This window comes from Anomaloglossus baeobatrachus, chromosome 11 (genome assembly GCF_048569485.1).
Source record: "Anomaloglossus baeobatrachus isolate aAnoBae1 chromosome 11, aAnoBae1.hap1, whole genome shotgun sequence".
NCBI lineage: Eukaryota > Metazoa > Chordata > Amphibia > Anura > Aromobatidae > Anomaloglossus > Anomaloglossus baeobatrachus.
Window position 1 is genome coordinate 176,382,624 of NC_134363.1, and position 16,514 is coordinate 176,399,137.

Sequence of the window (16,514 nt, forward strand, 5' to 3'; positions counted from 1 at the left end):
AGCCGCCTGGCACTGATAACGCATTGTATCTCTCAGCTGCTGCACAGAGAACTGCATGTCCCCGCTTGCAGAGAGTGATTCATCAAGGGGGGATCGGACGCCTGTTGCTACAGGAAACAATCTGCGGACCCCTCCGCTCACACCAGTGATGTCAACGTAAATGATGGCGCTGAGAAGAAGCAGACGAGCGACCGAGGCTTCACATCTGCTCCAAATCCAGATTGGGTGTACACGATCATATGCCAGGATAACACGTATATAAAATCTACAGTGCACATCTCATGTCGTCACTTAATGCACTTACCTTTGTCGATAGCGGAAAACATCCCGTCCTGAGCGCGACATGTCCTGGCGGACGTCTGCGAGGGCGGCGGCGGCACCCTGAGCCATGGCTGCGGTGGAGTGGGGTCTGTGGTTGGCAGAATGAGCGGGCTGGCTCTTCCCTGGCACGCCCAACGCGCCGTGGTTGCTGGATCGTCCGGAAACTGGCTTGAAGTGAGCGGCTAAGGTGAGTATAAGTCTCATGATGGACTTCAGGTTTCCCTCCACGATATCTGTAGTGAGAAAAATAAATAATTAGAGGTTATATACTGATGGACGGTCCTTAGAATAGGTGATCGGTATCAGACCGGCGGTGGTCCGACACTCAGAGCCCCCACAGCTGCTAGCAAGTCCCAGATTTACAGAATATACAGAGCCAGGACAGCGCCACTCACTGGGTAGTGGCCGTTCTCGAGTACTGCAGCTCGGCTCCTGTCCACTTCAATAGGAACTTTATATATTGTATACGATGCAGCCATTCTCTATTATCTACAGTCTTCTGAAAAGTGAACCCCCTCCTCATCTCTTTTGGGATGACGCCTCGCCACCATCTTTCCCCAGGACTTTCTGACAATCATCACAATAAGTGTATACCACCCTCCCTCCCGCTGTGAAGAGGCTAGCTTAACCAATTCATGGCCAGGAGCATTTTTATTTTTGTACATGCAGCTTTTAGAGCTCTAAAAATTTCTCATTTCATTATACAAACAATTACTTTTTTTATATTTTTTTGTATATATTTTTTCCATAATCCATTTTTTATATACGGTAAATATTTAAGACCCCCAGAGAGCCAATAAAATGAATTTTAAATTGTGTTGCCCCTTCCATAGCACTCACCTTATTTTCCTTCCTTTCACTTCCCTTTTCTTTCTCTTTCCTTCCTCTTCCTTTTTTTCTTTCCCACATACAATTGTATTATTATGGATTTCCCCTGTAACTTGAGCTATCACATTAGCCCCAGTTACAGGGTAAACTCAGCCTCCTGCCTGCACTTTTACATTTATCACATTTACATCTATCAAATAGTGGGTGGGGCTTATAAAGAGGGCATGGTCAAAACTATATATCAAAATATATAGATATATATATCTAGATTTTTATATATAAATATATTTTTATATATATATATATATATATATATGTATATATATATAGCTTTTGACGATGCCCTCTTTATAAGCCGCACCCACTTTTTGATATATGTAAATTTTCAAAAAGTGGATGGGGCTTATAAAGAAGACGTGGTCAAAACAATATATATATAAAGATATATATATATATATATATATATATATATATATATATATGTATATACACAGTATATCTAGATTTATATATATATGTATATGTATATATATATATATATATATATATATATATATATATATATATATACAGAGTTTTTGACCATGCCATCTTTATAATCCCCATCCACTTTTTGATACATTTACATATATATATATATATATATATATATATATATATATATATATATATATATCGCTTCTTAATAAAATTGGTGCATCCCACTCCAGGACACGTAAGTAACACCAGTCTTGGTGAAATCCTCCCCATAAACTCTGGTTTCTAGAGCAATGACCTCCAATTAGAATCATGGCTATAAGAGCTCATGGAGTAACACATTATGGGATGGAGTAACACATTATGGGATGTAGTAACACATTATGGGATGTAGTAACACATTATGGGATGTAGTAACACATTATGGGATGGGTGACCGCTCGGCACAGGGCCGCAGTAGCACTCACCTTTGGACGACGTTTGATGCATTCTGATCTTTTTCGATGCCACGAACTGCAAAACTTTCTCCACGTTGTCCTTCATTTCTTGTGCGCCGCTCGGCTTCCAGTGAATCTCGTTCAGTTTCTCACCAGCTGTGACCGAAGGAAACAAGAATTATTTTATGTACCGGAGAAATCCAATCGATCCAAATCTATACCCTAGACCCAAAAACCTTATTTAAAGGAGTCTTCCACTTTGGACAAAGCTTTCCTGTTAGAAGAGACCTTCAATGATAAGATCAGAATGTGCCCTCCTGCCGCATCCTCCAGCACTATTAGTACTATTATCTGCAGGCTGTGCATCCCTCCCCTTTTTTTGTTTATAAACGCATGCCGCAACCTGTGATCTGTGGGGGAAGCCGGTAATAAAGGCTCAGCTTCCCTGCAACGCCCCCGACACACAGAGGAAAATAAGAATTACAGAGTCTGTTCACATTGATGGATTGTTGATGTAATGTACGGGTCCTCCAAGGATGCTATTTGGCCAAGAAATGAGGGTCCTCATCAGGAACCCCTAAGGTTTTCCGTCTGATTTGCTTTATTTTTAAGCAAAATCCATCTGTAAGATGAATGTGTGGTGCGGCTGTGACGCTACATAACGCCGGAGTGTAAGTTTACTCTTCTTTTTGTCCGCTTTCTATAAAATAAAAAGTCTATGGATAGTTCTAGACAGACCCCTATATATATGTAACTCAATACTCACCGACTATTTCTATCAGATGAGCCAGCACCACCCCATCTCGCAGGTCCAGCCGCAGGTCCTGGACTGGATTAACCCCTGCCTTCTTTTTCAGCTGGGAGTTCACCCATGCAACATAAGCCTGCAGCTGTTGCTGTAAAACATAGAAATCAGATATAGAGAATAAACAGATGGTCCGATATAACACGTGAGTGCATAATACTGTGTACACCATGCAGTGTAATGCTAGAAATGAGACACTTCAGCGCTCCTCTTATGGGACGGGGACCAGAACCTCCTGCCCGGGAGCGGCGCGGGTCTAAATCCCATTAATCTTTTATGAAATGTATAAAGGTATTTTGCAGAACATCCTCTATAAACACAGTTGTTTTTCCAAACATTGACACTAGTGTATCTTCCGGATTATAGTGGGGATGTGACATCTGGACCCCAGTGATCGGCGCGGTGGTCCAGGGGTCACACACTCACACATCGCTGTGTTATCGGACAGGATATTGATGGACATCACATTCAGGTTTACAGTGCTACATTTGTATAAAGCGCCGGTCACACTGGGAATCGCTGTATGCCCGAGGTCACCGATCACAGGCCTGAGCCCATTGTTCTGGCAGGATAAATCCCTGGACTCTGCGAGGTCGGGGGAACGTGGAGAGGAGCCGGGTAATGGTGGATGCTGAGTCAGCCGGACGTCCGACATCCACAGGACAGTGAACCATTATCAGAACAACAGGAAAGACGAGAGAATCATGGCACAGTGTATATAACACACTGACACAGGAGGGAAAAGCAATCCGCCATGTCTGTGGTGATATTCCCATCCATGTCTGTGGTGATATACCCATCCATGTCTGTGGTGATATTCCCATCCATGTCTGTGGTGATATTCCCATTCATGTCTGTGGTGATATTCCCATCCATGTCTGTGGTGATACACCCATCCATGTCTGTGGTAATATACCCATCCATGTCTGTGGTGATATTCCCATTCATGTCTGTGGTGATATACCCATCCATGTCTGTGGTGATATTCCCATTCATGTCTGTGGTGATATTCCCATCCATGTCTGTGGTGATATACCCATCCATGTCTGTGGTAATATACCCATCCATGTCTGTGGTGATATTCCCATCCATGTCTGTGGTGATATTCCCATCCATGTCTGTGGTGATATTCCCATCCATGTCTGTGGTGATATATCCATCCATGTCTGTGGTGATATTCCCATCCATGTCTGTGGTGATATTCCCATCCATGTCTGTGGTGATATTCCCATCCATGTCTGTGGTGATATACCCATCCATGTCTGTGGTAATATACCCATCCATGTCTGTGGTGATATTCCCATCCATGTCTGTGGTGATATTCCCATCCATGTCTGTGGTGATATTCCCATCCATGTCTGTGGTGATATATCCATCCATGTCTGTGGTGATATACCCATCCATGTCTGTGTTGATATTCCCATTCATGTCTGTGGTGATATTCCCATCCATGTCTGTGGTGATATCTCCATCCATGTCTGTGGTGATATTCCCATTCATGGCTGTGGTGATATTCCCATCCATGTCTGTGGTGATATTCCCATCCATGTCTGTGGTGATATACCCATCCATGTCTGTGGTGATATTCCCATCCATGTCTGTGGTGATATATCCATCCATGTCTGTGGTGATATTCCCATCCACGCCTGTGGTGATATACCCATCCATGTCAGTGGTGATATATCCATCCATGTCTGTGGTGATATTCCCATCCACGCCTGTGGTGATATACCCATCCATGTCTGTGGTGATATTCCCATACATGTCTGTGGTGATATACCCATCCATGTCAGTGGTGATATATCCATCCATGTCTGTGGTGATATTCCCATCCATGTCTGTGGTGATATTCCCATCCATGTCTGTGGTGATATACCCATCCATGTCTGTGGTGATATTCCCATTCATGTCTGTGGTGATATTCCCATTCATGTCTGCGGTGATATACCCATCCATGTCTGCGGTGATATACCCATCCATGTCTGTGGTAATATACCCATCCATGTCTGTGGTGATATACCCATCCATGTCTGTGGTGATATTCCCATCCATGTCTGTGGTGATATTCCCATCCATGTCTGTGGTGATATTCCCATCCATGTCTGTGGTGATATATCCATCCATGTCTGTGGTGATATACCCATCCATGTCTGTGGTGATATTCCCATTCATGTCTGTGGTGATATACCCATCCATGTCAGTGGTGATATATCCATCCATGTCTGTGGTGATATTCCCATCCATGTCTGTGGTGATATTCCCATCCATGTCTGTGGTGATATACCCATCCATGTCTGTGGTGATATTCCCATTCATGTCTGTGGTGATATTCCCATCCATGTCTGCGGTGATATACCCATCCATGTCTGTGGTGATATTCCCATTCAGGTCTGTAGTGATATTCCCATCCATGTCTGTGGTGATATTCCCATTCATGTCTGTGGTGATATTCCCATCCATGTCTGTGGTGATACACCCATCCATGTCTGTGGTGATATTCCCATTCATGTCTGTGGTGATATACCCATCCATGTCTGTGGTGATATTCCCATCCATGTCTGTGGTGATATTCCCATCCATGTCTGTGGTGATATACCCATCCATGTCTGTGGTGATATACCCATCCATGTCTGTGGTGATATACCCATCCATGTCTGTGGTGATATTCCCATCCATGTCTGTGGTGATATTCCCATCCATGTCTGTGGTGATATTCCCATCCATGTCTGTGGTCATATATCCATCCATGTCTGTGGTGATATACCCATCCATGTCTGTGGTGATATTCCCATTCATGTCTGTGGTGATATTCCCATCCATGTCTGTGGTGATATCTCCATCCATGTCTGTGGTGATATTCCCATTCATGGCTGTGGTGATATTCCCATCCATGTCTGTGGTGATATTCCCATCCATGTCTGTGGTGATATACCCATCCATGTCTGTGGTGATATTCCCATCCATGTCTGTGGTGATATTCCCATCCATGTCTGTGGTGATATTCCCATCCATGTCTGTGGTGATATTCCCATCCATGTCTGTGGTGATATTCCCATCCATGTCTGTGGTGATATTCCCATCCATGTCTGTGGTGATATTCCCATTCATGGCTGTGGTGATATTCCCATCCATGTATGTGGTGATATTCCCATCCATGTCTGTGGTGATATTCCCATCCATGTCTGTGGTGATATTCCCATCCATGTCTGTGGTGATATTCCCATCCATGTCTGTGGTGATATTCCCATCCATGTCTGTGGTGATATTCCCATTCATGTCTGTGGTGATATTCCCATCCATGTCTGTGGTGATATTCCCATCCATGTCTGTGGTGATATTCCCATCCATGTCTGTGGTGATATTCCCATCCATGTCTGTGGTGATATTCCCATTCATGTCTGTGGTGATATTCCCATCCATGTCTGTGGTGATATTCCCATCCATGTCTGTGGTGATATTCCCATTCATGTCTGTGGTGATATTCCCATTCAGGTCTGTAGTGATATTCCCATCCATGTCTGTGGTGATATTCCCATTCATGTCTGTGGTGATATTCCCATCCATGTCTGTGGTGATACACCCATCCATGTCTGTGGTGATATTCCCATTCATGTCTGTGGTGATATACCCATCCATGTCTGTGGTGATATTCCCATCCATGTCTGTGGTGATATTCCCATCCATGTCTGTGGTGATATACCCATCCATGTCTGTGGTAATATACCCATCCATGTCTGTGGTGATATACCCATCCATGTCTGTGGTGATATTCCCATCCATGTCTGTGGTGATATTCCCATCCATGTCTGTGGTGATATTCCCATCCATGTCTGTGGTCATATATCCATCCATGTCTGTGGTGATATACCCATCCATGTCTGTGGTGATATTCCCATTCATGTCTGTGGTGATATTCCCATCCATGTCTGTGGTGATATCTCCATCCATGTCTGTGGTGATATTCCCATTCATGGCTGTGGTGATATTCCCATCCATGTCTGTGGTGATATTCCCATCCATGTCTGTGGTGATATACCCATCCATGTCTGTGGTGATATTCCCATCCATGTCTGTGGTGATATTCCCATCCATGTCTGTGGTGATATTCCCATCCATGTCTGTGGTGATATTCCCATCCATGTCTGTGGTGATATTCCCATCCATGTCTGTGGTGATATTCCCATCCATGTCTGTGGTGATATTCCCATTCATGGCTGTGGTGATATTCCCATCCATGTCTGTGGTGATATTCCCATCCATGTCTGTGGTGATATTCCCATCCATGTCTGTGGTGATATTCCCATCCATGTCTGTGGTGATATTCCCATCCATGTCTGTGGTGATATTCCCATTCATGTCTGTGGTGATATTCCCATCCATGTCTGTGGTGATATTCCCATTCATGTCTGTGGTGATATACCCATCCATGTCTGTGGTGATATTCCCATTCAGGTCTGTAGTGATATTCCCATCCATGTCTGTGGTGATATTCCCATCCATGTCTGTGGTGATATTCCCATCCATGTCTGTGGTGATATTCCCATCCATGTCTGTGGTGATATTCCCATCCATGTCTGTGGTGATATTCCCATTCATGTCTGTGGTGATATTCCCATCCATGTCTGTGGTGATATTCCCATTCATGTCTGTGGTGATATTCCCATCCATGTCTGTGGTGATATACCCATCCATGTCTGTGGTGATATACCCATCCATGTCTGTGGTGATATACCCATCCATGTCTGTGGTAATATACCCATCCATGTCTGTGGTGATATACCCATCCATGTCTGTAGTGATATTCCAATCTGTGGCTCCTCCAAATTATAATTTTGGCAATAACCTTTCAAGGTGAAGTGACACAGAGTACAAAAGAGCCAATTAAAGGGATTGTCCATTTATGAACATTTTTGTAGTCATCCAGTATGGTGTAAAAAATACAGTATACTCGTCTTACTGATACCCATCATTTCCCCTCTAAACCTTCCTGGGTCCCCCTCTGCCTTTTCTTTTAGCTGCCTGTGCATGTGACCGCTGCAACCAATCACCAAGGACGTTGAGAGTGTACGGCCAAAAAGCTGATGTACAGACATGTGACCACTGAAACCAATCACCAGGGACGTTGAGAGTGTACAGCCAAGACGAAGTTGATGTACAGACATGTGACCACTGTAACCAATCACCGTTGATGTTGAGTGTGTACGGCCAAGACGAAGCTTATGTACAGACATGTGACCACTGCAACCAATCACAAGTGATGTTGTGAGTGTACAGCCAAGACGAAGCTGATGTACAGACATGTGACCACTGCAACCAATCACCGGTGATGTTGAGAGTGTACAGCTGAGATGAAGGTGATGTACCGACATGTGACCACTGCGGCCAATCAATGACCACAGCGTTGGCGTACTGATCGCATGCACATCCCTTAGCACGATGTATTACAGGGGTATTCCCTTTATTAGGACATGTCATTACATTGTGCATCCAACCTTCAAGACCCCGCACATCCCGAGCAGCCGGGAGCTTCACCTGCTGTGCAAGAAATCACCGTAAAGAGCCGCAGAGCTGCGAGCGCTTCATCCTATACAAGGGTGGGAGTCGGACCCCCCCATGATAAGCAAGTGATGGCACATCCTACTGATACTGAATGCTAACATTTACTTTGGTGGGAAAACTGCCCAAAATAGCAATAGATTTCACTTGCAAATGCCATGGCACGACTAAAGTGACAAGTGCGCAGCATATGCTAACACTGACACACAGCCTCTGCCGTCACTGCAGCTGAGCCTGTGTTTACATGGGACAAGAGGGTCCGCTCCTGGGGAAGAATGGCCCATCTGTGCCCGTCACACTGCAGACATTGTGTACAGGCCGCTCATTACCCGGGGCCGCTCTCCAGGCTTTGGCTCCATTTCAGATATCGAGCTGCCATGCAACAATTACTCAAGATAACACATATAAAGCAAAGGGAAAATCAATACGAGCCGGATGTCGGCTGTCCCGGTAATCGCTCTGTATCCCAGCAAACGCAAAGAAAAATATAGCAGGAGGCTGGGAGAGACTGGGAAGACCACCAGCCAGCGCCTTGTGACCTTGATGCCGACCATAGGACGGAGATGATGGAGATAAAGTGTAGACTCTCTGCAAACCATCAATAAATCAGCCTTTCTTCTCCAGTCATTGAATAGTCACTGTTACCTGCATCAATCAATAGTACAAGTAAATATAAGAAAGTTAGTAATATATGTTATTATAGAAATCTGCTTTTTTACTCCCCTTATGAGCCATTTCTCTTCCTGAACTTTGAAAAAAACAGCTACAATTTATCTTGGTAAAAATAAGATGGACTGATAGCTCATTGAGGGATCAGATTACAGCTGCCTATAAAAGTGTATGGTGCAGGAAGCAAAGTGATAGAGGGAGCCAGAGAAACAGAGTGTGTTGTGCTTTCTAGTAAGTGTTTATCTCACCTTAGAAAAGGATTACAACTACATTGCTCAGCACTGCTGTATAATGTCCCTCATGATGCTGCTTTCTAGTGTTTATTTCACTCAGAGTGCTGGATTCACATTTACACTGCTCAGCACTGCTGTATAATGTCCTCAGTGCTGCTGATACTTTCTAGTAAGTGTTTATTTCAATCCAATGTTAGAGTAACAGCTACGCTGCTCAGCACTGCTGTATAATGTCCTCAGTGCTGCTGCTTTCTAGCAAGTGTTTATTTCAATCCAATGTTAGAGTAACAGCTACACTGCTCAGCACTGCTGTATAATGTCCTCAGTGCTGCTGCTACTTTCTAGTAAGTGTTTATTTCACTCCAATGTTAGAGTAACAGCTACACTGCTCAGCACTGCTGTATAATGTCCTATTTGTTGCTGGTACTTTCTAGTAAGTGTTTATTTCACTCCAATGTTAGAGTAACAGCTACGCTGCTCAGCACTGCTGTATAATGTCCTCAGTGCTGCTGCTACTTTCTAGTAAGTGTTTATTTCACTCCAATGTTAAAGTAACAGCTACGCTGCTCAGCACTGCTGTATAATGTCCTCAGTGCTGCTGCTACTTTCTAGTAAGTGTTTATTTCACTCCAATGTTAGAGTAACAGCTACGCTGCTCAGCACTGCTGTATAATGTCCTCAGTGCTGCTGCTACTTTCTAGTAAGTGTTTATTTCACTCCAATGTTAGAGTAACAGCTACGCTGCTCAGCACTGCTGTATAATGTCCTCAGTGCTGCTGCTCCTTTCTAGTAGGTGTTTATTTCACTTCACAATTAGACTCAGTATTGCTCTATGATGCTGCGTCCTTCTCCAGTGGTGGAGTCACAGCTACACTGCTCAGTATTGCTGTATAATGTCCTCCATGGTGCTGCGGCGTCTGAACATGGGCTACTTCCGGAGAGGGGATTGGGTTGCCCTCATGCCTGTATATTCTACACGTGATGCATTATAGCAACTAGGCTACACCCACTAACGAACATTAGAGATACAACCTGCAGAAGGGAAAACGGGTGAGCAATGCAGGATACAAGTAATACTATGGCTAGAAATAGAGTAATTCCTCACATACACAACACCTTATTGTAAACAGTCATCCAAGAGGCCATGTCACAGGCACGTCGGCCGTCGGCTATTTCTGCTGAATTCCCCCATACACAGACAGGCTCGGTTCGGCTGAGAATGCCTTTACTCTCAATGTGCCCTTCTTGTCAGGTGACATGCTTCAAGGGCACCATATTCTCCATCTTGTGGATAAACTTGACATTCCTCTGTGCTGCTGGTGCTTTCTAGTAAGTGTTTATTTCAATCCATTGTTAGATTAACAGCTACACTGCTCAGCACTGCTGTATACTGTCCTCAGTGCTGCTGGTGATTTCTAGTAAGTGTTTATTTCACTTCAATGTTAGAGTAACAGCTACACTGCTCAGCACTGCTGTATAATGTCCTCAGTGCTGCTGCTACTTTCTAGTAAGTGTTTATTTCACTCCATTGTTAGATTAACAGCTACACTGCTCAGCACTGCTGTATAATGTCCTCAGTGCTGCTGGTGCTTTCTAGTAAGTGTGTATTTCACTCCATTGTTAGATTAACAGCTACGCTGCTCAGCACTGCTGTATAATGTCCTCAGTGCTGCTGGTGCTTTCTAGTGTTTATTTCACTCCATTGTTAGATTAACAGCTACGCTGCTCAGCACTGCTGTATAATGTCCTCAGTGCTGCTGGTGCTTTCTAGTGTTTATTTCACTCCATTGTTAGATTAACAGCTACGCTGCTCAGCACTACTGTATAATATCCTCAGTGCTGCTGCTACTTTCTAGTAAGTGTTTATTTCACTCCATTGTTAGATTAACAGCTACACTGCTCAGCACTGCTGTATAATGTCCTCAGTGCTGCTGCTACTTTCTAGTAAGTGTTTATTTCACTCCATTGTTAGATTAACAGCTACGCTGCTCAGCACTACTGTATAATGTCCTCAGTGCTGCTGCTACTTTCTAGTAAGTGTTTATTTCACTCCATTGTTAGATTAACAGCTACACTGCTCAGCACTGCTGTATAATGTCCTCAGTGCTGCTGGTGCTTTCTAGTAAGTGTTTATTTCACTCCATTGTTAGATTAACAGCTACGCTGCTCAGCACTGCTGTATAATGTCCTCAGTGCTGCTGCTACTTTCTAGTAAGTGTTTATTTCACTCCATTGTTAGATTAACAGCTACGCTGCTCAGCACTGCTGTATAATGTCCTCAGTGCTGCTGCTACTTTCTAGTAAGTGTTTATTTCCCTCCAATGTTAGAGTAACAGCTACACTGCTCAGCACTGCTGTATAATGTCCTCTGTGCTGCTGCTCCTTTCTAGTACTTGACATTCCCCAGGGAAAACTTGTCAAACGATGAAGAATGCTTGAGTGCACCAACCCCCCCCCGCTGTGTGGTGCCATGGGAAGCTGGCATGGCCTCAACCAACGAGCTGCGCAGCTCAAAGCAACGAGATCCCTCCATTAACCGGGGAGGAGAATGGTATTCAATGGCTTCCCTGCACATGCTTGTTATTCAGAGTTGCCAAGCACTGGCAGTGCCAACGGAGCAAACCAGCGGGCATGACAGCAAGGACGAGTGCTCTGCAGGAAGGTCATTAGCCACCATATTGGCAAAACATGAAGTGGGTAAAGACTTATTTTGGGGGCCTTATCTTCTTATACGCTCTGGTATCTGGGGGCTCGGGCTGTGCCAGTCCCCTGTGTGTCAAACCCCCTGTAACTAATCAATATCTCCTGCCGGCTATGCTCATTATGTCCCAGGAGGCCACATCAATGACTTGTAGTAACCAGCAGAAATGGAGGGAACAAAAAGTATCTACAATCTTTCACTTTAAAGGGCCTGGTGTCACGTGTGACAGTCATGTGGTTTCTGGCAATAGAAGGTCAGTGTTTGGCTGCACAAAATGCTCCCTGACTTTCTATTGTTCCTGCTGTCAGTGTTCATTGCTTTCCTGCTGGATTCATCTCTGCCCCTTTTGGACCCAGCTGCAGCTCGACTTCCACCCAGCTGTTTATTATCAGTATTATCTTCGTAAAAAAAAAATACCTTAAATACCCCTTCCTTTGGACTGGTGCTGGTGATATTTTCAGTTCCTTCAAGCCTAGGTTGCAAGCACGTGGCTTGTACTCCTCTGTGGTATCACTGCTGAAAACTCTGCTGAATGTCTACCTTATTCATCTAATGATAAGTAGTTCATTATTTTCCCCCTGTGTGCCCCTCTTATGTCTTCAATAGTTGGTTACTGGGGTTGAAAAGAGCTCATCCCATCTGTTCCCTATTTAGGGTCCAGCAGTAGGGATACCTAGGGTCAGGTATCCGGATCGGCGCATAGGTGCGGAACCTATCTAGGGTGGTGAGGAACCCAAGGGACCAGCAGTAGGGATACCTAGGGTCAGGTATCTTGCTCGGCGCCTATCTAGGGTGGTTAAGGACCCCAAGGCCCAGCAGTAGGGATACCTAGGGTCAAGTATCTTGCTCGGCGTACAGGTGCAGAACCTATCTAGGGTGGTTAAGGACCCCAAGGCCCAGCAGTAGGGATACCTAGGGTCAGGTATCGTGCTCGGCGTACAGGTGCAGAACCTATCTAGGGTGGTTAATGACCCCAAGGCCCAGCAGTAGGTTTGGTCAGGGGTCACCATCTTCCCTTTCCCTAGGCACAGGGTTTCCCTTCCCTTTTGGTATGCGCTTGGTACTGCCCCGTACCTAGCATGACGCATGGTAATCCACTGATCTTCACAAGTCCGGCTACATAGATCACTGCCGAACATGGGAAATGTGCCATTACATAGCTGTCCATGCATGGGCCTGGTCCGCCAGATGCTGCTGCTTGCCCTGGCTAATGAAGAGGTATGCCGCCATTTATACGCCCCTGGTGAACCATAGCGTGCAGCAGAACGGCATAAATCACTGCGAGCCTCGCTTGTCATCGGGGTCAATGATGCACATGACTGTTACATGAGCTGTAAAGCTGACAGCAATGCAGGAAAGCAATTCATCCTGTCCGTAAGTCTGCAGCCCACTTCAGGGTTCAGGCCTGACAAAGATGTCTTCTTCTCCGTCATCTATGTTTTATTACAAGGGTTGCAACAATTCCTCTCCTCCTAGAGGTCTGCAAGGAAGCAAGGCGTCATCCCCTGTGGATAAGCGGCAGTAGGGATCAATGGCAGCAGCTTATCTTCTATTCTATTGAATATTGGACCCCTTATCAGGCAGAGAAAGGGGTCAGGGAAGCTGTGGGACCTGTCACATCAAAAAGATGAAAAAGAAATGTCCCAGTGCCACTTTTTTGGCTACGAGGCCCTCAATCCTGAGTGATATACCGGCCTTTCTGTCTAAAAATGGACATAAAGCTAATTCCAGCGGTCATCTGTTTATCAGCTCTTCCTTGAAGCCAGGAGGTCACCACTTTCTTTTCGGGAGCCTCTCAGGAGAGATGGCGATTACTGCTGAAATATGAATTAGCATAAAAAAAATTGACCCATTGTTTAAGTCAAGATTTCTTTGTCGCTCCATTGGGAGACCCAGACAATTGGGTGTATAGCTTCTGCCTCCGGAGGCCACACAAAGTATTACACTTTAAAAAGTGTAACCCCTCCCCTCTGCTATACACCCCCCCGTGCATCACGGGCCCATCAGTTTTATGCTTTGTGTTGAAGGAGGCACACATTCACGCAAGCTCCACATTTTAGTCAGCAGCAGCTGCTGATTGTATCGGATGGAAGAAAAGAGGGCCCCTAACAGGGCCCCCGGCATGCTCCCTTCTCACCCCACTAAGTCGGCGGTGCTGTCAAGGTTGAGGTACCCATTGCGGGTACAAAGGCTGGAGCCACATGCCGTTTTCCTTCCCCATCCCTTAGAGGCTCTGGGAGAAGTGGGATCCTAACCGGTCACCTTTTACTAGGACCGGGCTCCCTCCGCAGCCCCTGGGGGAATCTGACGGACAGGAGACTGGGTATCATCAGGGACAGGCCCTGCATCTAAAAGGTACTCTGTGTCCCCTTGGGGACGGCGCATGGAGCGCCTGTGTTACAGACGCTGCAGCGGCTGCTGTTTTTCTGTGACGACCGGGACTACCGCGCCGACCGCGCCTGTTCGTCGGCCGCGTTATTAAATTTAGTCCCTGGCTTCTGCGGCCTAGTACCATAACTCCCGCCCCCGGGCCTGCCAGTCAGGGGTAAGGGCGGGACGGTCGACTGGACGTCGGCAGTGAGGGCTGGAGCATACTTAGGTGTTCTCCTCCCCCCTCACTGATCACTGTGGGGCACCAGATTCCCGCACTTTATTAGTCACCGCCCACGGCTCCCTCCTCCCCTGAGAACTCTGGCAGCCATTATTTTGCTTTCTATATTCCCTCACTGATCACTCTCAGAGGAGACAACAGCATGTCGTCCGCAAAGAGCAAGGGTGCCAAGGCACAGGCTTATTTTGCAACCTGTACCTCTTGTGCGGCTATGTTACCTGCAGGTTCCACCTACCCTCACTGTGTGCAATGCTCGGCCCCTGTGGCACTCACTCAGCCGGAGCCTCGGGCACTGGTGGGACCCTCGGCTCAGGTAGAACAGCCGGCTTCCACTGTCCAGGTGGCAGGGACAGAGTTTGCAGTTTTGGCTGAGAAACTCTCTGAGTCGCTTTCACAATCCATGGCTCAGTCTATGGACAAATGGTCTGCTAAGATACTAGAAGCCTTGCAGTCCAGATCGGTCACACAGGCCCCGGGCACTGTGAGTTCATCGCCCCCAGGCCCCTCTCGGTCGGCGCAGCAAAGTGCTCCTGGGGTGATACCTAGGTCCCACGGTGAGGACTCCGACACGGACCGCAGTCCCAGACCGGCTAAGCGGGCTCGCTGGGAACCTTCCCCGACTTCATCACGCTGTTCGGGGTCTCAGCATGAGGACTCTCTGGAGGATGAAACGGAGGTCGCAGCTCAGGGCTCTGATCCTGACGTTGCTCTCAATCTGGATACACCAGAAGGGGACGCCATAGTAAATGACCTTATAGCGTCCATCAACCAGGTGCTAGATCTTTCTCCCCCAACTCTACCTATAGAGGAGTCGGCTTCACAGCAGGAGAAACACCAGTTTAGGTTTCCCAAACGTACACGGAGTGCGTTTTTCGATCACTCTAACTTCAGAGATGCTGTCCAGAAGCACAGAGCATTTCTGGACAAGCGCTTTACTAAGCGCCTTACTGACACACGTTACCCCTTCCCCCCTGACGTAGTTAAGGGTTGGGCTCAGTGTCCCAAGGTGGATCCTCCAGTCTCTAGATTGGCGGCTAGATCCGTAGTGGCAGTGGCAGATGGTTCAACGCTCAAGGATGCCACTGACAGGCAAATAGAGCTCCTGATGAAATCCATCTATGAAGCTATCGGCGCGTCCTTTGCCCCGGCCTTTGCAGCCGTGTGGGCACTCCAAGCTATCTCAGCTTGTCTGTCTGAGATTAATGCGGTCACCCGTACCTCTGCTCCGCAAGTTGTGTCTTTGACTTCTCAGACGTCAGCCTTTTCATCCTACGCCATGAACTCCGTCCTGGACTCTGCGAGCCGTACAGCGGTAGCATCCGCCAATTCGGTGGCAGTCCGCAGGGCCATGTGGCTACGCGAATGGAAGGCAGACTCTGCTTCCAAGAAGTTCTTAACCGGTTTGCCATTTTCTGGCGACCGTTTGTTTGGCGAGCAATTGGACAAAATTATTAAACAATCCAAGGGAAAGGACTCGTCCTTACCCCAGTCCAAACCAAACAGACCTCAGCAACGAAAAATACAACCGAGGTTTCGGTCCTTTCGGCCCTCAGCCAGGTCCCATTCCTCCACGTCCAACAGGTCAGAGAAGGGCCAGAGGAACTCTTCTGCATGGCGGTCTAAGTCACGTCCTACAAAGACCGCCGGAGGAACCGCCTCCAAGGCGGCCTCCTCATGACTTTCGGCCTCCCCAAACCGCATCCTCGGTCGGTGGCAGGCTCTCCCGCTTTTGCGACGCCTGGTGGCCACATGTCCAAGACCGATGGGTGAGAGACATTCTGTCTCACGGTTACAGGATAGAGCTAAGTTCTCGTCCTCCGACTCGTTTCTTCAGAACATCTCCGCCCCCCGAGCGAGCCGATGCACTTTTTCAGGC

At 46.6% G+C, this 16,514-nt stretch overlaps 1 protein-coding gene across 2 annotated transcripts in view; it reads right to left on the minus strand.

The window, feature by feature from the left end:
- The window catches only part of DIXDC1 (DIX domain containing 1), a 136,520-nt gene that overhangs the window by 69,975 nt on the left and 50,031 nt on the right, over positions 1 to 16,514 (minus strand). For both annotated transcript variants that reach the window (XM_075328461.1, XM_075328460.1), the window contains 3 exons: positions 2,830 to 2,959; positions 2,094 to 2,219; positions 305 to 554 (listed from right to left, as the gene is read on the minus strand). In XM_075328461.1, the coding sequence (XP_075184576.1) occupies positions 305 to 554; positions 2,094 to 2,219; positions 2,830 to 2,959 (506 nt within the window). The remainder of the gene's footprint in view (positions 1 to 304; positions 555 to 2,093; positions 2,220 to 2,829; positions 2,960 to 16,514) is intronic.